Source organism: Aristolochia californica, unplaced genomic scaffold (assembly GCF_029961685.1).
Source record: "Aristolochia californica isolate CCGP_79_NKW_82.1479 unplaced genomic scaffold, dmAriCali1.0.hap1 SCAF_2, whole genome shotgun sequence".
Taxonomy (NCBI): domain Eukaryota; kingdom Viridiplantae; phylum Streptophyta; class Magnoliopsida; order Piperales; family Aristolochiaceae; genus Aristolochia; species Aristolochia californica.
In genome coordinates this window covers 6,403,671-6,426,364 of record NW_027181881.1, presented here as the reverse complement: position 1 = coordinate 6,426,364, position 22,694 = coordinate 6,403,671, and the positions used below count along the sequence as shown (strand labels likewise).

Sequence of the window (22,694 nt, the reverse complement as noted above, 5' to 3'; positions counted from 1 at the left end):
AATTTATTTAATTTATTTATTCTTTATCGATTCTAATCCTAAGTATAAATCTGGTTTATGTTTCTTATCCTCATTACCTATTTTACTTTCATAAGTTTAAAAAATAGTTTTTTACATGATATTTTTTCTTTTATGGTGGATAGGAACTGTTAATCATTCTTAAATTCAAGAGTAACGAGGGGGCATTATGACGTCTAGTTCTCCGATAAGAGGGTGTTTTTGGTACAATTTCTAGACCATTTATAAGGGATAGGCGTTGAGGGTAATGGCAAAACCTCCAGGCTACAACCTATAAGGAATTTCACCTCTTCCACTGCAACGTCTCTCTTGAAATGCTTTCCTTTTCCGTTACTTGGTGTCACTCCCTTGTGCGAGCCTCTGTTTACCCGCCACAGAACTCTAGCAAAAGAGATTCAAACGTCGTATCCATCTCAACAGCTTATTCGAAACGTTATCGCGGATTTACTTGCTTCGCTACTCTTGCCAATGCGCAGCAGAGAATTCCAACTTTGCGTGAACTCTGTGATGACCGTGTACCAGAACATATATTAAGAAGGTAAGTTTATCCCTGCCCGATAATGGTCTTCTATATTACTCCAGGAAATTGTTCGTCGGAGTTTGGGCAGTTCCCGTTCTGGGTCAGCCTAAGATGTTTGAAAACTTTTGAGTTTCAAACGTGTCTGAACTTCTGTGCATTTCAGAAGTTTAAGCCTTGTGGAATGGAGTAATATTGTCTGCACTCATTTCTGGTTCCATTAGAGTCGTTTCTTCGTATTCTCAGAGGACATTTCACTTCCGATGTGTTTTAGTGCTACGTTTTTACCCAGAAAAGCTGGTTTCTTTTCATACCAAGGGAGTTCTTATTCTTGTGCACTTACATGCTCTCTATATAGCTAATCCTATTGAATTCATGGAAAAGAGAAAAACTTCATTAACTTCTTTTAATCTGAGTACATAACCCCTATTTATAATAGAGGAAATTAGTAAAGTCCAATTACAATTAAACTACCCTTGTACCAATTACACCCAAACTGTAATACTTAAAATGAGTCCTAATATAATTATATAACTCAACATAAATAAAAGACTAATATAACTAAAATACCTTTAAACTGAGACTCTTGTAAACCTCACTTCCTCCTCTGGAAGACAACTCACGCCAACAGTCCCCCTCAAGTTGGTGCGTATATATCTCTAATGCCCAACTTGCCAAGTGAGTTGTAGAAGTTCTTGCCGCATACTGCTCCTGTAAGTATGTCTGTCAACTGGTTTTCAAATTTAACAAATGGGAATCGAATTATTTTGGCTTCAAAAGTTTTTCTCCATGGTCGGATATGGCCTAGACAATATATCCGCTCTTCTTGAGCGCTTCATCAGGTTCGGTCTGTGAAAGTCTATTTTATGCCAGAGGCCCTCGAGATTATTGTAGATTTTTCAAGATAGTCACCGGTGTCACATGTCATCGGAGATCATACACTTGGGAGGTGTCATTGCCATCAACATACGTAGTAGTAATGTCGGTGGTTTGGCTCTTCTCTCGGTAATCCCAGGATTTCTGGCTTCGGAGATGTTATTTTGGATTCTTTCGGTAATCAACATTTCTCATATGCTAGCCCTTTAGGCATCTCCGCTTCTACGTCAGTTGAGCTTCATGGCCTCCTCAATGGACTCTGTGTTTTCAGAGACAAGTGCAACGGTCCCCTTCACATTGAAAGGGACTCAAAGGTGGTCATTGGTAGGTGTGAGTGTGCATCCCCTCCCCCGTGGCACCATTGGGACATCTTTCAGGAGATTCTAGAAATTACCTCAATTTTATTTTATATTTGGTCTCACATTCTGAGATCCGCAAATTCGGCAGCAGATGTGCTTGCCAAGAAGGAAGCTACCCACAATCTCTTGTTGTTAGGGATCTGCTCCCTCCTCTTTTGTAATTTTTCTCTTGTTAATATAAATACATCTTTATAAAAAAAAATGTCGGTGGTCTGGGTCAGGGCTGAAGCTTTGCTCAAAACTTCATTCATTCTCGTGGTTAACTTGACCATGAGTAGAGGAGATCGAAGAAGATCGCTGTTCAAATACCCTAACTTGTCTTTGCTTGAGATATACATCTCGACAACTTGGGATAGGTCCGAGTCTGGTCCAACTCGAGTCTGGTCTGAATCTGCTCTGGGTCGAGTCTTGGTCTGAGTCTGGTCCAGGTCGAGTCTTGTCTGTTCTGGTCCGAATATGGTCCAGGTCGAGTTTTGTCTGGTCTAGTTTGGTCCGAGTCAAACTGCATCTGATAAAAGCCATGCTGAACTTTTATTTAATGTGGTCCACATGTCAGCCCACAAAGATGGATGCACTGCCATCAAATTTCAAACAACCCTAGGCTTATTCATCCTTATGACAAGCTTGTCGTACTCGTTCAAAGATGCCGACCACTCCATCATCTTTCCCACCCAAAAGCCTGAGGACAGGAACCCCTAATTCTTCTTTCGCTTGAACTTTCAGACTCTGATATGGAGAACTAGGAGAGTGCTGACTAGCAGGCTAGTATACAAGATAAGAATTTTCGCACAAATTTCTTCAAACCTACCCCAAGAAGTACCAGAGAATCAATTACTGTCTTTAGTCACACCTTTGGAGTTTAATGAGCCAACTAGAATCGCCATACCTAAATACAATGTACAAAGGATTCCTTACACAGGATCGGAGCTTGAAACATTGGCAGGTGAGATTTTTTGAAGCCATATCAACTCATAACATCTCTACTAGATTCCCCCTTGTATGTCCCGCTTTTGCATTACACTTAGTTTCCACTAATAATGATACACACCTGTTATCTCCCTACTAGCTGAATGTTGGAGAAACACCATTCCCAAGAAAAACATAATTCCCCCTTTGCAGACTTTGAACAAAGTAGAGGAAGTGGTTTCGCAAGAGGTACCTGCGCAAGTTGGGTCTCAAGAAGAACAACGAAGTTTGTTCATAAGATTAGGCATGTCCGGAATTTCATATCAAACGACTTACCAGGTTTACGCTCAAGATGTTAAACCCATGGCATTCCTAGCTGCCTTCCTCTTGATATTGATAGTGAAAACTCCTGCTGAGGTCAGCCGGTGGAGGGAGGTTCAATAAATCGGTGACCGTGATTTGAGATCTGGTGCTAGGGCTCAGGTCTCCTCCCAAGGGAAGATCTCCATGGAGGAGAAGCTCCTTCGTCGCATCGTCTACGCCGTCGATGCTGTAATAGTCTTTGTCCTCGGAGCGATCGTGACCATCTTGGACTTGTCGTCGAGACTGATGCCTACGGCGGAGGTCCACAAAGACTTCTCGTGGGAGGAGACGTTGAACAGATTAAGCATCACGTTCGGTAACAAGATCCGAGAGCGGTTCGAGGGTGAGATGCGTCAGTCAGTATAGTAATCGATGTGGCATTTGATGTTGACTAAACGGCGGGAGCTTCCAAAATCGTGTCTGTAGCAGGAAGCATGATGCAGGGATAAAGAACGGGAGTTTTCTCCCTCTGTCGTCGTCGTCGAATGTAGGAGTTTTTCTCCTACAATCGTTGCCGAACGGTTATTCCCGCTCTGATACCATATTAAATTTATGGAAAAGAGAAAAACTTTATTGACTTCTTTTAATCTGCGTACTTGAATCCCTATTTATAATAGAGGAAAGTAGTAGAGTCGAATTACAATTAAACTATCCTTGTCCCAATTACACTTAAACTCTAACACTTAAAGATGAGTCCTAGCATATTAAATAACTTCAAATAAATAGAAGACTAATATAACTAAAACACCTTTAAACTGAGACTCCTGTAAACCTGACTTCCTCCTCTGGAAGACAGCTCAAGCCAACAAATCCATCTTGCGCTATGCTTTCGGAGTATTTTGGTGGGCCTTGCTTATGTTCACTGAGCAATTTGTTCTCCAATAACAAAACGATTGTCTGTATTTTCATCTTGTAGGGCAGAAGAGGTTGGATTTTCTATACCTACTGATGTGCAAAGGCAATCTTTGCCGATTCTACTTGCTGGACAGGATTGTATCATTCATGCTCAGGTTAATCTACTCATTTGGAAGTTGAATCTATAGTTGAGTTTATTGAAAAAAAGTTCCTCAGAACATTTTGGCGAACATAATGGTGGAGAGATAAAAAGGCGTTTAGTCATACTCCTCAGTTCTTATTGCATTCAATCAAGAATTCTTTTCTTAACTTGTATAGCATGGACGCTCAACTAGGAATTCTGTATCAGGGATCTAATGCATTAGTTTATTTGCTCCTCTAGACAGGGTCTGGAAAGACATTGGCATACTTATTGTTAATACTTTCTGCAATAGATTCTCAGAGATCTGCTGTACAGGCATTGATAGTGGTTCCCACCAGGGAACTCGGCATGCAAGTAAGTTATCATGACTTTTTTGTTGCAAGGCCTGGTTCTACGTGCATGTTACCAATTTATTAATTTTTTGTATGACAAGGTAGCAAAAGTTGCTCGGATGTTGGCTGCGAAGCCTGTTGAAAATGACCAGGAGCAGAAGAGTTGTACTATCATGGCTCTTTTAGATGGAGGGATGTTGAAAAGGCATAAAAGTTGGCTAAAGGTGCAGGATGCCCCATAAGATTCTTACAGATTAATTCTTCTGATTTTCTTTTTCCTTATTTTCTACTTATTCATGTTCTGATACTTCAGTGGGTATTCATTTTTTACCATTGAGCTATAATGCATGCAGCTGCATCTCTGTACACTTATAAATTGCCTAATTATTCATGTTAATGCATTCATCTCATTAAATCTCTCCGACGATTAGAGAACACATGCATGGAATGAGTTCTTCTTGCATCATATTGCATTTTTCCATTTTGAAGTATTCCTCAAGGCTTTTTTTTTTTTTTTCTTTCTTTTTCTTAGTACATGACCAATTATGGACTTCTTTGGGGACAAAAGCATCTTAACCATTGGGGACATTTGCAACACATTGCATTTTAAATACCAGGCATTGTGACAAGTTGTTTAGATGCATCCTAACTAGTATTTCTATCCAGGCAGAGCCCCCACAGATAGTGGTTGCAACTTTATTGAGCCTGTGCCAGATGCTGGAGAAGCAAATTTTTAAACTTGACAAATTGCAGGTTTTGGTCATTGATGAGGTGAGAAATGGTCCTTTAATTCTTTCTAAAATTTGTCAAAAACTGATATGTTTGTAGGACATACATCATATCTAAATTTCTGATAGCTTGTTATACTGGTTTTCTTTGTAAGGTCAGAAAATGCTAAAGACCCATGTTACTCAAACTAGGTCATGACTACACTAACTTTTGTTTCATTATAGGTTGACTTCATGTTCAATTCGTCAAAACAAGCATACTCACTTCGAAAGCTTTTAACTTTGTACTCCACAATAAGTAACCGACAAACAATTTTTGCAAGTGCATCTATCCCACAACACAACCGCTTTGTGCATGACTGTATTCAGCAAAAGTGGACTAAGGTTTGTTGTTTTCAAGATGCCTCTAATGTTATGGATAATTTAAGGGCTAGTAATATGGACTTACCCATTGTTTCTTACTGACAGAGAGATGTGGTTCATGTTCATGTGAATCCAGTGCAGCCTATGCCTTCATGTCTATTGCATAAATTTGTGGTGAGACAACTCATGCTCATGTTGACACTGCTTCTTGTTTTTGCTGGCATCAGATAGGATTTGTCTTTAATTTATCATGCTGGTCATTTAAGTAGCACCACACATGTGATTCATGCATGAAATATAGGATGTGAGCTGAGGAATCTATTTTCAGTTTGACAATTACGGAAAAGAACCTCAACTGTTGCATGGTTCTAACAATTTGATAACTTAACTACTACTGGAGTGACTCTTACTTCCTCAGACCCTTTGCAGGCTTTTATCTGGCTGCTATAGTATGTTTTAACTGAAGCCTTTGGATGGTGACTTATCGCAACTCTGCAACAGAAGTGTGTACAGGAACTATGTTTCAGATGTGATTTTTGTTACTTAGGGGGGTTAGTCCACAATGAAGTGGAATGAATTCCCCCCGCATTACTTAGTTCATCCCACTTATGGCGTTAGTCCAGAATGACTTGAATTGAAGTGAGATAACACCATTTCATTCGCTTAGGCAAAAACGGGGGAAAGCTGTTTCCTACCTATTTTGCGAATCATCAGCTTTCCACGCGCGTTGCTTCTTCCCTCCCCCCCCCCCCCTCCACCCGCTATTCCCTCTCGTCAGTCTCTCCAGACGACCTCTGCTCCCTCCCCGACCGTTATTTTTTCCTCCCTCTGCCCCCACCTCTGTCGGCCTCCCTCTCTTCCCCCCCCCGTCGGCCTTCCTTCCTCCCTCTCTCGACCTCCGTCGCAGAGCACGGGAGGCCAGAGCCCCTCGGCCTCCCCCCCCCCCCGTCGGCCTTCCTTCCTCCCTCTCTTGACCTCCGTCGCAGAGCACGGGAGGCCAGAGCCCCTCGGCCTCCCTATTTTCTCCCTCTCGGCGCACCGTCGGAGCGTCGCCTCCGTCGCCGTTGCCCGCTGCCGTCGCCTTTGCCAAGCCCGCCGCAGAGGAAGACGAAGACGATGTTTAATTTTTCCTAAGTTAGGAAAAATTAAACATCGTCATAATTGGTTTAATTATCCAATTAATTAAACTATTAGTTTTTCATTTTTTTGTTAATATATTATTAATTAATAATATTTAAAATGTATATTATGTTATTGATAAATTAATATATTTATTTATTTATTTATTTTTTATTAAAATAGTGAGTTTTAATGTTAAACTATATCTTATGTTATTACAAAATAATTTATTTATTTATTATATTCACTTATGTTATTTTTAACTTTTTTATTTATTTTAAATAATTTATTCTAGTCACACGTAATTAGTATATTAATTTATAATAAACTATAATCATTAATTGGTTTAATTATCCAATTGTTATAATTAATTAAACCATAATTATTGTTTTAATTTATAATAAATTATAATCATTAAGTAATATAATATAATTTTTCATTAATCAGGATATTAATATATTCTAATACTACACATTAAATCACTTATAAGTGTAGTAACCACGCTTATTTTTGTTAATTATATGTTTAGGTATATGTTCTATTTAAGTATATTATAAAATATTACTTATTCTCTTTTTTATATCATATTTTTCATTTGGGGGCACTAACATTGAAATCTGTTTTCCAGCCACTTGAACTCGTCTATACTAACACCCAAACATGAGTTGAAGTGGAAGCAATTCATCGCACTTCAATTCAATTTTCCACTTCATTTCCACTTCATTGTGGATTAACCCCCCCTTAGGTGTACTTTTTTCTAGGCATAATTGATATAGTCATCATGGAATAATATTTGAAAATTTGTTTGCTTGTTCAGTTTTGAGATGCCCTTTAGCAGTAGACGATAATATGATCAAACAATATGAAGTGAAATACTAGGGAAGATGATATTTTGGTATCGTTGATTTTCTAATAATGTGTCACTCCTTGTAGGTTTGCAGTAAGAGGGACAAGCTGCATATTTTGTTATCCTTATTGCAGATTGATCTACCCAATTCAGGCATAATTTTTGTGAACGAACAGGTCTCCTATATGCTCATGATTGTGATGGAATGGCACTCTTTTATTATATTTAGCTAATACATTTCTGCGTAATCATGAATCTCTGGCACTCCTTTTTATTTTCTATTTATTACTCTCCATTGCATTATTATCTCTCTCAGGCATCTTATGCCTCCTGTTGTGAAAATTTTCCAACATGTATTCCATTTGTGCAGTCAGAGAAGTCAAAAAAGGCTGGAAATCCTCCATCAACAACAAGTGTCATTGAGTTCTTAAAGGCTTCATATTATGAAAATGCAGAAATACTACTTTTGGAAGAAGAAATGAATTTCAATGCCAGAGCAGCTTCTCTTTCGGTCAGCATTCTTCATTTTGATGACCAGAACAGTTTTTAGTTTTAATTGTTGCAAAAGCGATATCTTTTACTGAGATTTGTATGTTTATAAACTTCTAGATTGAACTATGCAGCACTGGAAAAATATAGTCAATAAATGAAATGAAAAGTGTTAGGAAAATCTCACCAACAACAAGTGTCATTATATTCCTAAAGGTTTCATATTTTGAAAATGCAGAAATACTACTTTTGGAAGAAGAAATGAATTTCAATGCCAGAGCATCTTCTTTTTCGGTCAGCATTCTTCATTTTGATGACCGGAACAGTTTTTAGTTTTAATTGTTGCAAATTTTGATATCTTTTGCTGAGATTTGCCTGTTTAGAAACTTCCAGATTGAACTAAGCAGTCCTGGAAAAATATAGTCAATAAATGGAATGAAAAGTCATAGGACAATCTCTTAAAGAAGAAAAAGCGATTCTATCCTTAACATGTCTTCACTTGCTTCATTTTCTGGAGAGATGGTGAAAAGCAAAAAAACTTGAGAACTGTAGTTTCTTTTCTTTCATCAGGGCCATTTAGTAAAGAAGATATTTTTCACTCCATATTGCAACCACTGGTGACAATTTGCTACCTTGGCTTTTTACATTCCCATCTTTTGTCCTGTTTCTAGAGAAGCATATAGCCCTCAGTATCTGTGTAAAAAGTAATGAAATATGAAATGCTTATGACATCGTGGATTTTTGCTTTTGTTATTCTCTCAGACCCTGAAGAAATTTTTGTCATCTTCCTGACAAAACACTTGCAGTGTACTGTAATACATGCTGAATAGAAATCTTAACAAGAATGGTTTTCCACTACCCTTCTATTGTCAACATGGTGGTGCTGAAAGCTTAGGAGCTACTTTAAATTTTATGTTGACCATGGATTTGAACTTTCCATTTGTTCTTTTCAAATTTTAATTTTGGATGAAGTGAATACAAACTTCAGAAATGTGATGTTCCTTACAAAGATAAAAAAAAAAACTGTTTAATCATATATTTCTTTCCTTTCATGTGCAAAATTTAGTAAGTCAAGGTTCACTTATATCTGAAATGCAGGAAGTGAGGCAAGGAGGCTGTATTCTGGTGGCAACCGATATAGCAGGGAGGGGTGTTGACCTTCCTGAGACAACACATATCTATAACTTTGATCTGCCAAAAACTGCAATTAATTATCTTCACCGAGCTGGAAGGACAGGCAGGAAGCCATTTTCTGATGACACATGTTCAGTCACAACCTTGATAACACCCGAGGAGCGGTTTGTGTTGCAGCGGTATGAAAATGAGTTACTATTTCAATGTGAACTGATCAGTTTAAACTGAAGCCTGTGTAAAAATCCAGATTTGGGTGAAGGAAGAGGAGAAAATTGAGAGAAAAAGGAGACAGGAGAAGAAAGAATTTCTGAAGAACCTGAAAGGCTTTGTTGGGAATTGTGCACAAATTCTCAGACTTCTTAAATAGGTGTTTTGAGTTAAAAATTACAAAAATATCCTTTTACACTTAATAAACTTTAATCTCCTTATATCTCCTTAACTACACATCCTATGTACATGAAAATTTAACCACTGATATAATGTAACAAGAAGAACTAAATTATATAAAGAAAATTAACCAATGAAGTGGTAAAATGATTTAAATACCCCTGGATGTATTTTCTAACAGCCTGAAAACATGGTTTATGTCAAGTGATATAATGGTTATTAGTTAGCTTGTTTTGGTCAGACTGCTAAGTTTTGTCATATTTAGTGATTTGCCTATGTTTATTGTATTTCATTTATTGTTTTCACTTGATATAAAGAGTTAGAAACAAGGCAACCTGTTATTCATCTGGCTGTGTACAACTTTTCTTCTCCTAAAGTTCTCTTTGATTACATCTTTTCTTCAATTCTTTTCTCTTTTAACATGGTATCGGAGTAGGGATAGACTTTTGTGGAACTTTGTCCTTTTCTTCATTTTTCTTTGATCAAATTAGAAGAGAAACCATGACCAATACTTGAGTCAGAAAAGTCACATACTGTCCTATTGTCTTTTTCTTGTTTACATGATGTTGTATTTGGATGCTAGAATTAAGAGTTTGTTCTTGTATTGAATGAAGGTGGAAAAAGGGAGGGGCCCTCCTTCCCCTTTTGTCTTTGCCAAGAGAGTTGCCAGTCTTCTTAGCCAAGGTTCACGGTTCAAGGTTCAAGTACTGGACTTGAAGTAAACAAGAATATGATGTGGATAGACAGAGGTACTATAGAAAACAGAAGAACAACTATGGAAACTTTTTGAAAACTTAAGAATAATGAAACAAAAGCTTTAATTAAGTGATGTTATTCATATATATATAGTACGTGACATAATGTATATTTAGAAATAATTTTTAAAAAATTTCATATAAAAAATGCAGAAACCATTTGATTGAGAGTAATGTCTACCACTCCCTTGTACATAGAACAAAATCTTAGTGTTGGCCTAATTGACCATCAAAAGGAGTGAATTGAGTGATTCCCACTAATTACATTTCACTTCTAGGTAATGACTTGACAAAGTCAATCCAAAGGGGCATATATAAGCTTTTTCCACCACTAGCCATTTTTTGGACTGTTAGAAGATCCAATTTGTTGGCTGGATTTCATCCACATGATCCCTTTAAACTCGGTTATGATGATAATAAATAATTGATGGCTAATTATTAGAATTATGAAACTTTCGACAACACTTAAAACCCTCAATCAGCAAAATTGGTAGCACAACCATTCGACAAATGGCCTATAGTGAAAGACCATAATATGTGTCTTTCGAGAAGTCTAAAATAGTTTGAAATTTGAATTGTAACTTATTAAGGAATAATAAACCAAAACAATGAACTTGAAATGAGGTGAAGATTAATTTATCCTTGGGTGTTATAGATGAGTTCAACTTCAATTTATCCTTGGGTGTTATAGATGAGTTCAAATGTACTGGAAAAATAGATTCTAGTGTTAATGCCCCAAAATGAAAAATATGATATAAACAAGAGAACGAGTAACTTTTTATAATATACTTAAATAGAAAATATACCTAAACAGATAATTAACCAAAATAAGCACGGTTACTACACTTGCAAATGATTTAATGTGTAGTATTAAAATATATTAAAAAACTAATTAATAAAAGACTATTATATTACTTAACGATTACAGTTTATTATAAATTAATATAATAATTACGTGTGATTAAAATAAATTATAAAAAAATAAAAAATAACATAAGCGAATATAATAAAGAAATAATTTTTTTTCATAACATAAGATAAATTTTAACATTAAAAATCACTAATTAATACAGTAATTAAAAAAATATAATAAATAAATGAACATATTATTTTATCTATAACATAATATATATTTTTGCATATTATTAATTAGTAATATATTGTCATAAAATTTAAAACCATTGGTTTAATTAATTATAGCAATGAGATAATTAAACCAAAACAATTTATCAAATGTTTATTTTAATAATATTTTAATTATGACTATTAAATCACTAATTTAATACAGTAATTATAAAATAAAAATATTGAATAAATAAAATTAATTATTTTATAAATAAAAATATGAATTATTATTTTTATGACACTAGTTTAATTTTTCCTAACTTAGGAAAAATGTTAAGAAAAATTAAACCAGCCTCATCTACCTCACGACGCCCTGATGGCGATGCGTTGTCTTCCTTGCAGCTTCAATAATGGCGAGAGACTACGACAGGCTAGCAGACAATGGCCACGGAGGCGGTGCTCCGACGATATGTCGAGAGGGAGAAGAGAGGGAGGCCGAGAGGCTCTGCGACCGAAGCTCAACCTCCCGTGCTCTGTGTTGGCGGCTTTGCGACGGAGGCTGAGAGGGAGAAGATAGAGGGAAAAAAATTTGAGGGAGGAAAGCCGAGCAGGAGAAAAAATAAATTTGGGAGAGGAAATGAAATGTAGGAAATGTTTTCCTTCGGGGGGAGGGAGAAATGCGTCCTGTGTGCGATTCATGTAAAAGATTCGCAAAATAGGTATGAAACCTAATTCCCCTGTTATTTCCTTACCACATTACATGACGTGATTCAAATGAATGGGAGATCATTTTGGACTAACAACCTAATCGAATGAATTGAGTAATGCGGGAGTAATTCATGTCTGATTCATTTTGGACTAAACAATGAGAATTTGTGATAATGATAAACCATGTTGATGCCCTAAAGGTTCAAGAAAACTCACTTCCAATCCCCTTGCCTTAATCTTGCTTCAAGTACATGTTGAGTGGTGGAGTCTGGTCATCTACACTCGAGTAGATGGGCACCGTCAGAGAGGTGGGCCCAAGGGACCCGGAGGACCATTCTTATTTGCTCTAGCGTGTGCTATACTCAATCAATTGAATCAAGGCCTTTCATTCTTTGTTTATATTTATCTCTTCCGAACCTATAGAGATGCAACGGAAAAATAGAGTTTGTCTCGGGACTTACAAAAACAATAGAGAGGGAACTTTTTCGGCATTTTTTTGGATCTCTGCATCGGTTTGTGTTGCTAAAGTGAGGGAAATCGAGAGGCTTCAGACTCATACTCTCGCTGATGACGATGCTGTCGTGAGAGGGCTTCAGACTCATTGCTACAGGGAAGAGAGAAGTTCTCAGGATTTCGACGCTGCTTTCGTCAAGTGAAGCTTCAATGGTGCTGCCCGAACAGAGAAGGTTCAGAATTTATAGAAACAGAGCTTGGGTTCTGAACAAGTGGGAGCTGGTTTTCGCGTGTCCCAGAAACATGGGATCTCTCACTTGGGACTTATAGAGAGAGAGTCGCTTACAGAGAACCACTCTCGGAACTCTCTCTCGGGATTTCGTATCGGTGCCTGGGTGTACGGTAGGAAGATGAAGCTGCGGTGAGAAGCTTCAGTCTCGTCCGGATTCGATGCTGCTGGTAGAGGTAGCAGGGAGGCGTTCCAGTGCTGCTGGTAGAGGCAACATGGAGTCGTTCTGGTGTTGCTGGTAGAGGCAGTAGGGAGGCATTCCGGTGTTGTTGGTAGAGGCAGCAGGGAGGCGTTCTGGTGTTGCTGGTAGAGACAGCAGGGAGACATTTCGATGTTGTTGGTAGATGCAGCGTGGAGGTGTCCCAGTGCTGCTGGTAGAGGCAGCTAAGAGGCATTCCTGTGGGAGGCATTTTGGTGCTGCAGTTAGAGGCAGCAGGGAGGCGTTCTGGTGTTGCTGGTAGAGGTAGCAATGAGGTGTTTTGGTGCTGCTAGTAGAGGCAGCAGGGAGTCATTCCGGTGCTGCCGGTAGAGGCAGTAGGGAGGCGTTCCGATGTTGCTGGTAGAGGCAGCAGGGAGATGATTCTGCGTCATTCTGGAAGAGAGGCTCTCGACAACCGTCACTGCTGTTATAGAGAACTCTCATGACTTGTTGTAATGGTGAGGTTGTGTACTGCTGTGAGTAAAAACCTTATTGAGATTCCTCAAATAATAAAATCTTCTGTAACTCCCGTGGACGTAGGCAATTTGCCGAACCACGTAAATCTTTGTGTCGTGCGTGGTTACCGTTTACTTTGTTATAGTCATCGATTTTTTTCCTAACAACTGGTATCAGAGCTGAGGTTTGGGTCTGAGGGAAAACGATGGTTGGAGAGAGATGAGAAGATTGTGTACAAGGACATCGTGCAGAGCAGAGATGCAAGGGATGGGGAGAGTGGGTCCAGTGCACCCACTCCTATTATTAGATAGTCAAATCTAGACCCGTCCACTCATGCAACTGCAGTTCACTGATGGTGGAGAACCGATGAATTACGAAAAAAATTTCCAAGATGAAAATTCTAGCAAGTGGGAGCCAGTCATGAAGGGTGTTACACTTGAGAAACTGAAGTTGTGTGCAACTTCAGTTGGTCTTCTAGTATGAAGACAGGGGTAGTGAGTTGCAGAGGTGGAGGATATCATGTTTAAAAAAGAGGGCAATGCAGTTGGTGTACCAGTCTCCAAGTGGGAGAATTGTTGAGTGGTGGAGTTTGGTCCACAACACTCGAGTAGATGGGCACCGTTAGAGAGGTGGGCCCAAGGGACCTGGAGGACCATTCTTATTTGCTCTAGCGTGTGTTGTACTCAATCAATTGAGTGAAGGCCTTTCATTATTTGTTGATATTTATCTCTTCCGAACCTACAGAGACGCAGCGAAAAAACATAGTATGTCTCGGGACTTAAAGAAACAATAGAGAGGGAACTTTCTCATCATTTTTTTGGATCTCTGCATCGGTGTGTGAGGCTGAAGTAAGGGAAATTGAGAGGCTTCAGACTCTGACTCTCACCGAGGACGACGCTGTCGTGAGAGGGCTACAGACTCATTGCTTCCGGGAAGAGAGAAGTTCTCGGGACTCCGACGTTGCTGTCGTCGAGTGAAGCTTCGATGGTGCTACCCGAACAGAGAAGGTTCAGGACTTGCAGAAACTGAGCTTGGGTTTTTAACGAGTGGGAGATGGTTTTCGTGTTTCCCGGAAACAGGGGATCTCTCGCTCGGGATTTACAGAGCGAGAGGCGCTTATAGAGAAGCACTCTCGGAACTCTCTCTCGGGAATTCGTATCGGTGCCTGGGTGTGCGACAAGAAGACCAAGTTGCGGTGATAAGCTTCGATCTAGTCGGGATTTGGTGATGCTGGTAGAGGCAGCAGGGAGGCGTTCCGGTGCGACTGGTAGAGGCAGCAGGGATGCGTTTCGCTGTTGCTGGTAGAGGCAGCAGGGAGTCATTTTGGTGCTGCTGGTAGAGGCAGTGGGGAGGTGTTCTGGTGCTGTTGGTAGAGGCAGTAGGGAGGTGTTCCGGTGCTGTTGGTAGAAGCAGTAGGGAGACGTTCTGGTGCTACTGGTAGAGGCAACAGGGAGGCGTTCCGGTGGGAGGCATTCTGGTGCTACTGATAGAGGCAGTAGGGAGGCGTTCTGGTGTTGCTGGTAGAGGCAGTAGGGAGAGGTGGTTCTGCGTCATTCTGGAAGAGAGGCTCTCGACACCCGTCACTGTATTTACAGAGAACTCTCTGGACTTGTTGTAATGGTGAGGTTGTGTACTGCTGTGAGTAAAAACCTTATTGAAATTCCTCAAGTAATAAAATCTTTTGCAGCTCCCGTAGACGTAGTCAATTTTCCGGACCACTTAAATCTTTGTGGCGAGTGTGGTTTCCGTTTACTTTGTTATTGTCATTGATTTTTTCCTAACAACTGGTATCAGAGCCGAGGTTCGGTTCTGAGGAAAAACAATGGTTGGAGAGAGATGGGAAGATTGTGTACAAGGACACCGTACAGTGCAGAGATGCAAGTGATGTGGAGAGCGGGTCCAATGCATCCACTCCTATTATTCCGTAGTCAGATCCAGAGCCGTCCACTCCTGTAGCTACATTTCGCAGATGGTGGAGAACCGCAAAGTTACGAAGAAACCTTGCAAGATAAAAATTCTAGCAAGTGGGAGCTGGCCATGAAGGGTGTTACACTTGAGAAACTAAAGTGGTGCGCAACTTCAATTGGTCTTCTAGCATGAAGACAGGGGCAGTGAGTTGCAGAGGTGGAGGATATCATGTTTAAGGAAGAGGGTAATGCAGTTGGTGTACCAGTCTCCAAGTGGGAGAATTGTTGAGTGGTGGAGTCTGGTCCACAACACTCGAATAGATGGGGACCATTAGAGAGGTGGGCCAGAGGGACCCGGAGGACCATTGTTATTTGCTCTAGCGTGTGATGTACTCAATCAATTGAATGAAGGCCTTTCATTCTTTGTTGATATTTATCTCTTCTGAACCTATAGAGATGCAACATAAAAATAGAGTCTGTCTCGGGACTTACAAAAACAATAGAGGGGGAACTTTCTCGGCATTTTTTCAGATCTCTGCGTCGGTGTGTGCGGCTGAAGCGAGGGAAAATGTTTATGCCATAAAGCTCCAATATTCTTGTGTATCTTAGATTCATTGGCAACTGTCTTCTTACATTTCTAGACATCTTGTGATACTTCTAAACAATTTTGACTCTAGTCTTTAAGTCTTCAATCACACATCGCATAGCTCGAGGTCTTGTATTTGAATTTGCCGATTCTTTTGTATAGACCTTGATCTTTTGTCTTTTGAAGAAGTTACATTTGAAATGCTTGATTTTTAAATCTTAGCAGAAATATGGTTAAGTTTGGTATCATCAAAATATGGATGAGGGTCAGCCTAGGTCAACAATCTCCCCCTTTTTTATGATGACAAAACCTAATTCCATCAACTAAAAATCATAATACCATAAGTTTTAAAAATGTGCATAATTTCTCCCCTTGAATATGTGCATATAGGTTTGATGTAGATTTTAAGTTTAGTTGTTTTGTGTTCTCCCCCCTTTTGTCATATCTAAAAAAGATTGACCAATAAGGAGGAAGAGAAATTCACTCAAAGATTTGGTTCAAGGCCTTCCATTCATAGTTCAAAAGTGTGTAAAATTGAGGCATAAACAAAATGTGACCGTAAAGTAAAGCATATACATGAAGTACAAAAAGAGGTCAATCTAGGTAAAAAAAAATGCTACTCAGACTAAAATGCTAATGCTTGGCTGATGGCGGTTGACGCGAGGAGAGGTAGTCAACCATCAATGAAGGAGTCCTTTCATTTCCTTCACATCCTCCTTGATTTGAACTAATGTTTCTTTTACATGGTCGTCCTCAAGAAGGGTGATTTGGTCAGAGCTAGAGGAATCAATATTTCTCTTTCTCTTCACGAACTGATAGTGATCATCTTGGTTCCATGTAGGACTAGGCTCATCAATCCTATTGGTGTGATACGATTCTACGACTTATTATCTAATTAATCATATGATTTCTATAATGCTTCATAATGTGACTCCATATAAAACACTTTTCTTGGATTATAATTCTTTTTCTTTTCCTAATAAAGTTTTTGGATATGAATGATTTATTCCTGATATGTCTCCACAAAAAAATAAGTTTGCTCATCAAGCCCTCAAAGGCATTGTTTGGGATATTCTTGTACTCAGAAATGTTATATTTGTTATAGTCCATTACTTCATTTTTTGTGTCAGCAAATTTTACTTTTATTGAGGATCATTCTACTCCAACAACAATCGTCCCAATTTTCCTTCTACAGGTATGCCCAAACCCATTGTACCATTGGAGGATCCTTTACCCATTAACCATGAGTTTGCTGCCCCCAAGTACTTTCTTCAGAGATTTCTACTTTGTTGGCTGACCTCCTTCTTGTGCAATCTTCTAATCCTCCAAAGGTTAGGACTCTTCATCATGCTGATTCGCTTCCAATTTTTCCTATATTTGATGCTAAAACCATTGTTCCAGAGGAATCCAAATCTTGCATCCATTATCACAGTATAAGTCATCTCATTGTTTATCTCCTAGTTGTTATTCTTTCCTTGAAGCTCTTTCCTTTGTCTCTATTCCCTAGTTAGTTCTAGAAGCTCTTTAAAATCTAGGGTAGAAAGCAACTATGGAAGAGGAGATGTCGGCACTATATGAAAATCAAACATGCAACTTGGGGAGCAATGTTGAGCATAAAAAACTCGTGGGATGTTAAAAATGCTTTCCTCAATAAGAAACTCTTAGAAGAGGTTTATATGGATCAACTACATGGATTTATGGTTAAGGAGGAGTTGGTATGTGAAATTAAAAGATCCTTGTATGTGCTAAAACAATCACCTAGAGCATGGTTTGACAAATTCAACAAGGTAGTGCTTTAGTCTGGTTTAGTAGGTGTGTTGTAGATCATTCTGTCTTTGTGAAATGTACATACTAGCAGAGGGGTAATACTCATGGCAGTATATGTAGATGACATTATCTTGATAGAAAGTGGTCCGGATGGAATTCAACAAGTCAGGTTATTTAGAAAATTATAGGCAATAGACTTGGGGCTACTCAAATATTCCTTAGAATTGAAGTGTTTTAATCCTGTTATGGTATTATATATTCCCAAAGGAAGTATGTGCTTGATCTGGTCACAGAGATAGGGGTGGTTGATCGATGGATATGCCAATGGACACTAATGTTAAGCTTTGTGTTGGTTTGGGACAAGAAGTAGATGTTGGAAAGTTTTAGAAGCTTGTAGGCAAATTGATTTAGCTCATTATAGTGAGACTAAAATATTTTTTGTTAGAAGTGTTGTCAATCGCTATATGCTTAAACCATAAGTATCTCATTAGCAAGGTGCAAAGAGAATATTTTGATATTTGGACAAGGCCTCCTATACAAATGCCTTGGACATATCAACATTGAAGGTTTTTTTTTATGCTAATTGGGCCGGTGCGATAGATAATAGAAAATCTACCTTAGGTTATTATACTTTGGTGGGTGGCAACTTAGTAACTTGGAGTAAGAAGTAAAATATTGTTGCTTAGTCCAGTGTATAAGCCAAATACATAGTAGTGGCGCATGTAGTAAATGAATATATCGTGGGGTATTGACCTTGGATTTCATAAAGATACTTCAATAAAATTCCATTTTAACAATCAAACAACAATACATATTGCATCAAATCCAGTTTTCCATGAAAAAAAACCAAATTGATTGAAATTTATTGTCAATTCATCCGGAAAAAAACTACAAGCTGGAATCGTATGCCTCGAACACGTCTCTTCTTAGAATGAAGTTACGGATATCTTTACCAAGTCAATGCAACTTCATTCTACTTCTTCCATGCTGTATATGTATATGCACCATCATGAGGAGAAGTGTTTGAATATTTATTCTATGGAGGTTTAACTTGTAATATTTCTTTGAGTTTACTTCTCTAAATCCAATCCATGTGTAATGGGTAGAATGTAATTACTTTGAGAAAAGCATATAAATAAGGAACTAAGAAAGGAGAGACATGACCCTAACTGTCTCTTTTCCCCTCTTAACACTCTCCTTGTTTCACCCTATTTTCTTCTTCTTCTTCTTCTTTATTCTTCTTCATCTCTTCTCTTTTTTCTTCTTTCTTCCTTCATTCTTACATGCCATCTTAGGAGAAGTTCAAGCTTATTTAATGAAATCTTTGGATCTAACTTTTTCATTTTTTTTATGTATCCAATCAAGAGAAACCATGTTTCTATTTTGTGTTCTCTCTCATTTTCCATGGGCATCCAAACAAGCGGAAATTTTTTTTTTTTATCTTTTATCCGCTAGTAAATAATGGGAATATGTAGGTGAATTCAAAAATGCTATGTAAACATTAGTTTTAAACCTAGAACAGTATTGACAATTACACTTTAAAACATGAATGCAATTCGCCCCATTCTCTGATTTCCTCTGCCGAGTCGCCGCACCAAAGTTTAAATAGAGCTCCCTCATGTTTTTACCGCCTTCGTTTTCTCAAATGAGAGAGAACAGAAGTTCAGGAAAAGAAGTAGAGTCGAAATTGGCGCCAATGGAAATCGAAACGAGGATGGAGGTGTTGGAGAGATCTACAATCTGTCAACTCGTGAAAGAAATTGTAGGATTCGTCCTCTATATGCACCAACAGATCCCTTCGTAAGGCTCTGTTCTCCTTGACAACAAGTCAGCATATTTTTTCTTCAAATTGCATAATTTTAGTACGCAAGAAATATCCCAAAGTCCCATATTTTCTCGCTTTTTTCTGGTCGATTACTATTTGTGATTTATTGTCTTTCATCTGCCCTTCACTTTATGGGCTTTCATAACTGTAATTTGTAATTGTTCTTTTAAGGTAATTGCCTCTGCATTTAGTGAGGCTATTCGGTTTGATTTATAAAATCGGACTCGATTTGTGAGTCCAGTGATCAATAAAGATCTTGTTGCGGTTACCTTTCACGTTTTTTGTCCGGAATTGCCTTGAGCTTGCTCGTAGCATGTTGCTGGCATTCTAAATGTTACAGGTAGTATAGAAGTCAGAGCACAAAAAAAAGTTAGATTTTCATGGTATTGTGAGCACAATATCCTTATTTTGTCGTCCGCGGAGGCCAGCTAGCTTCTAACTGCTTACTGCGCACACTGCCGTCAATATCTTGGAACACTATGTTTTCTTAGAATCAGATTATGCTAGCTTACTTTTCCAAAGTGAAGATTTGGTTCATGGGTAGACAGATTTTTCATTTTGGGGAGGTACCTTCATCAAACATTCAAACTTTGTATCTTGAGCGGTGCTGATTTACATATTTTCACCCCTTAGAAGAGACTAATGCGATGTTTTTGTCAGCCTGATTTGTGGTGAAAAAAAAGAGAGTAGATTAGATATAAAGCAGTTAGCTATCACAGCTCATCAAAGAGGTACTTTCTTGGAGAGCTAGGGTTTTGACTTAGGACATGCGCCAGCCATTACATGGCACAGAAGATGAATAGCGAATCATGGAGTTTTTTGACATCTACGTTCATCAGCTGTATTCTTCTATTCATGGATCATGTATGTCCTCAACCAGAGCCTAAATCATGACAGTTTCAGTACCTCAGTCGATTTGCTAATTTTGTTCCCCTAATGGGTTCTGGGCTTGATTTTTCAGTTTAACCTTTCCAATTCCAGCCTGTTCTTTTTGCTTTTGCAGTGTCCTGCAGAATCTTGAAGTAGAATTTGATTCTTTAAAGGAAGAACGTAAAAACTTGGTAAGTTTTCTAAAGGAAGATGATGCTTGGTTTTTATCTTTCTGAATTATTTGCATCCTGAGAAGTGTAATTTATAGGAGTCCGTTCAAGTGCAAGCAGAAATAAAGGCAACATCTAGAAGGGAGCATAGTGCAAGAGTGAGAGATGTGAAGCAGCGCATCAGTAGTCTGGAGAAATTGATGAATAACATTTCAGATTTACTTTCTGCTTTTGAGATAACACTAAATGAAATCCCTGAAGTATCTGCAATTGTTCTGATGCTTGGAGGGAGTCCTTTACGGCCCCTCCATGTCTATGAGCTTTCCTTCTCTCATGGAAGATATGTTCTTGAAAAGGAAATGAATTCAAATAACAGCAGAGCAGCAGATCTGCTTTCAAAAAAGGTTCATGCTCTTTATTGCAATTACCCTTGAGTCTCACAAAATCATTTTCACCAACTTAACAGAATCTTTGTTGCCAGGCTATTCGAGCACTGCTATCAAGTGGTGCTGGCAGTGTTTCTTATGCAGGTTAGTTTCTGTGCTTTTCTTCTCATCCAATTTTGTTCTACTGCAGCATTTTCTCCATGAATCATTTTCTTTTGCAGGCCCCATGAAGTTGTTTCTGTTAGTTAGAGCTCCTACTGCTTTCAACCTCCCACAGCATTTTCTTCCCAAACGAGATTTCAGATACAGTAAAAAGGTATGACATCTTATTACTTTAAACTTTTTGTTGTATATAATATGTGCAGACAAAAGGCATGGACTAGTGTTCAGACAAGTAAAATGGACGTGTTTGTATTGGTCCTAAATGACAAGATTTGGCTTGAACTTTTTATTACAGGTATCTCCTTCCAGATTACACATTAAATGTAGGAACCTCAACCAGGAGACCTCCAAATCACTGCAGGACAATGATACCAGCAGCTTGCTGGAATCTGCTTCAAATGATATGATCTGGTATGTGAGGTTTTCTCATTTGATACTTAGTAAGATGAGATAACTTAGACAATGAAATATCTCACAAGCTACTTTTCACTCACTTGGAACTGAGACCTCCTAATTCTGTTAGCTAGCCATTTTTATTGACTGTCTGGAAAACTTTTTAGCCTTCATTTTGTGTAAGCAGACTAGCAGTTTATGGTGCATAACAAATTTTATGGTGTACTCTTTAGGTTTCAGTGCAAACATACAATCAAGGGCTTAGCTTTAAAATCCCCCTTTCTAGGTGAATGAGGCGATGTGGAGGAAATTGTCATGTAGAGACGAGGGTGTCATTGATGACATCCCCATCCATTTGTCCATTTTTCTTTAAGCAAACTGACGGGTCAGTTTGCTTTTTATGTTGTAGCATTTTGGCAGTGCATGCCGTGTGTAACAATTCACATTGCTACTGAAAATGTTTTCCATGATTTATTTATTGTTTTCTAGGGTGGTTGCTGCTGATAGTTCATGTCAGTATTTCACTAACGACCGAAACCCCTGCTAAAAATTGAGAAGGCTTACTACGTGAATGGTGATGGTATGCTTATGTTTTTATTTATTTGTTTGTTTTTCCCTTGAATGGGAAAAAAATGGGAAAAACTGGTCAATTTTGAACGTTATTTGGCTTTTCTCTGGTTAGACCTAAATGTCAGTATTGTATTGGATTTAAAGGATCCTGATCCAATACCTATTACTAATATTAATATCTGCTTCTAAATTTATTGTAGGGGCAGTGCTTTATATTTATGATACGTTTTTCTACTTCCAATATATGTAGTAAACTAAATGTCGTTTTGTAATATTGAGGTCTGATCCAATACGAAAAGTCATTTGGTGTGAAACATGCGAAACGGCTATCTTAACTGTCTGATTATGATCAATAGCTATCTCAGTTGTCCGATCATGTCTCAACCGTCCAATCAACGGAAATCTCGGATGGTTGAGATAACCGTTTCGTATATTTCACACCAAATGATTTTTCGTATTGGATCAGCCATATTGTAATATTAATGTAGATCTACCTAAAGTGGACCTATGAAAATATTAATAAGTGCCACACTAAAACTATGTTCCATTTTTAGTTATGTTTACATGCACGTAATATGGGACCCATTTAATCTTACAAGTTGTTGAGTTTTTTTTTAATTTTTTAAGTGGGTGATAAATTATTGTATATTTTAGTAGTTTAATGTTTAAAAAGGATGGCTGGTGTAACTAAAATCAAA

General features: G+C 38.3%; 2 protein-coding genes across 2 annotated transcripts; both read left to right on the top strand.

Moving 5' to 3' along the window:
* The first annotated feature begins 295 nt into the window (after nt 1-295).
* LOC137956871 (DEAD-box ATP-dependent RNA helicase 58, chloroplastic) lies at nt 296-9,412 on the top strand. The gene is made up of 10 exons (XM_068804524.1): nt 296-556; nt 3,956-4,049; nt 4,277-4,390; nt 4,470-4,592; nt 5,035-5,139; nt 5,322-5,480; nt 5,565-5,633; nt 7,512-7,601; nt 7,796-7,936; nt 9,013-9,412. Exons 1-10 carry the CDS (start codon nt 333-335, stop codon nt 9,274-9,276), a joined length of 1,383 nt encoding a protein of 460 aa, XP_068660625.1. The 5' UTR covers nt 296-332; the 3' UTR covers nt 9,277-9,412.
* Nucleotides 9,413-19,194: 9,782 nt separating this feature from the next.
* On the top strand, nt 19,195-21,886 carry LOC137957283 (uncharacterized). Its single transcript, XM_068805040.1, has 7 exons — nt 19,195-19,420; nt 20,449-20,506; nt 20,584-20,889; nt 20,967-21,015; nt 21,093-21,187; nt 21,329-21,444; nt 21,660-21,886. Exons 1-7 carry the CDS (start codon nt 19,239-19,241, stop codon nt 21,718-21,720), a joined length of 867 nt encoding a protein of 288 aa, XP_068661141.1. The 5' UTR covers nt 19,195-19,238; the 3' UTR covers nt 21,721-21,886.
* The last annotated feature ends 808 nt before the right edge of the window (nt 21,887-22,694 follow it).

Excerpts from the sequence above, each read along its gene's own strand:
- LOC137957283 (XM_068805040.1), top strand. The coding sequence starts at position 19,239 with ATGTTTTTACCGCCTTCGTTTTCTCAAATGAGAGAGAACAGAAGTTCA. Across the intron at positions 20,890-20,966 it reads CAGATCTGCTTTCAAAAAAG|GCTATTCGAGCACTGCTATC; the intron begins GTTCATGCTCTT and ends CTTTGTTGCCAG. Across the intron at positions 21,445-21,659 it reads GCTTCAAATGATATGATCTG|GTTTCAGTGCAAACATACAA; the intron begins GTATGTGAGGTT and ends TGTACTCTTTAG.
- LOC137956871 (XM_068804524.1), top strand. The coding sequence starts at position 333 with ATGCTTTCCTTTTCCGTTACTTGGTGTCACTCCCTTGTGCGAGCCTCT. Across the intron at positions 4,593-5,034 it reads GGCATAAAAGTTGGCTAAAG|GCAGAGCCCCCACAGATAGT; the intron begins GTGCAGGATGCC and ends ATTTCTATCCAG. Across the intron at positions 5,634-7,511 it reads GTCTATTGCATAAATTTGTG|GTTTGCAGTAAGAGGGACAA; the intron begins GTGAGACAACTC and ends CACTCCTTGTAG.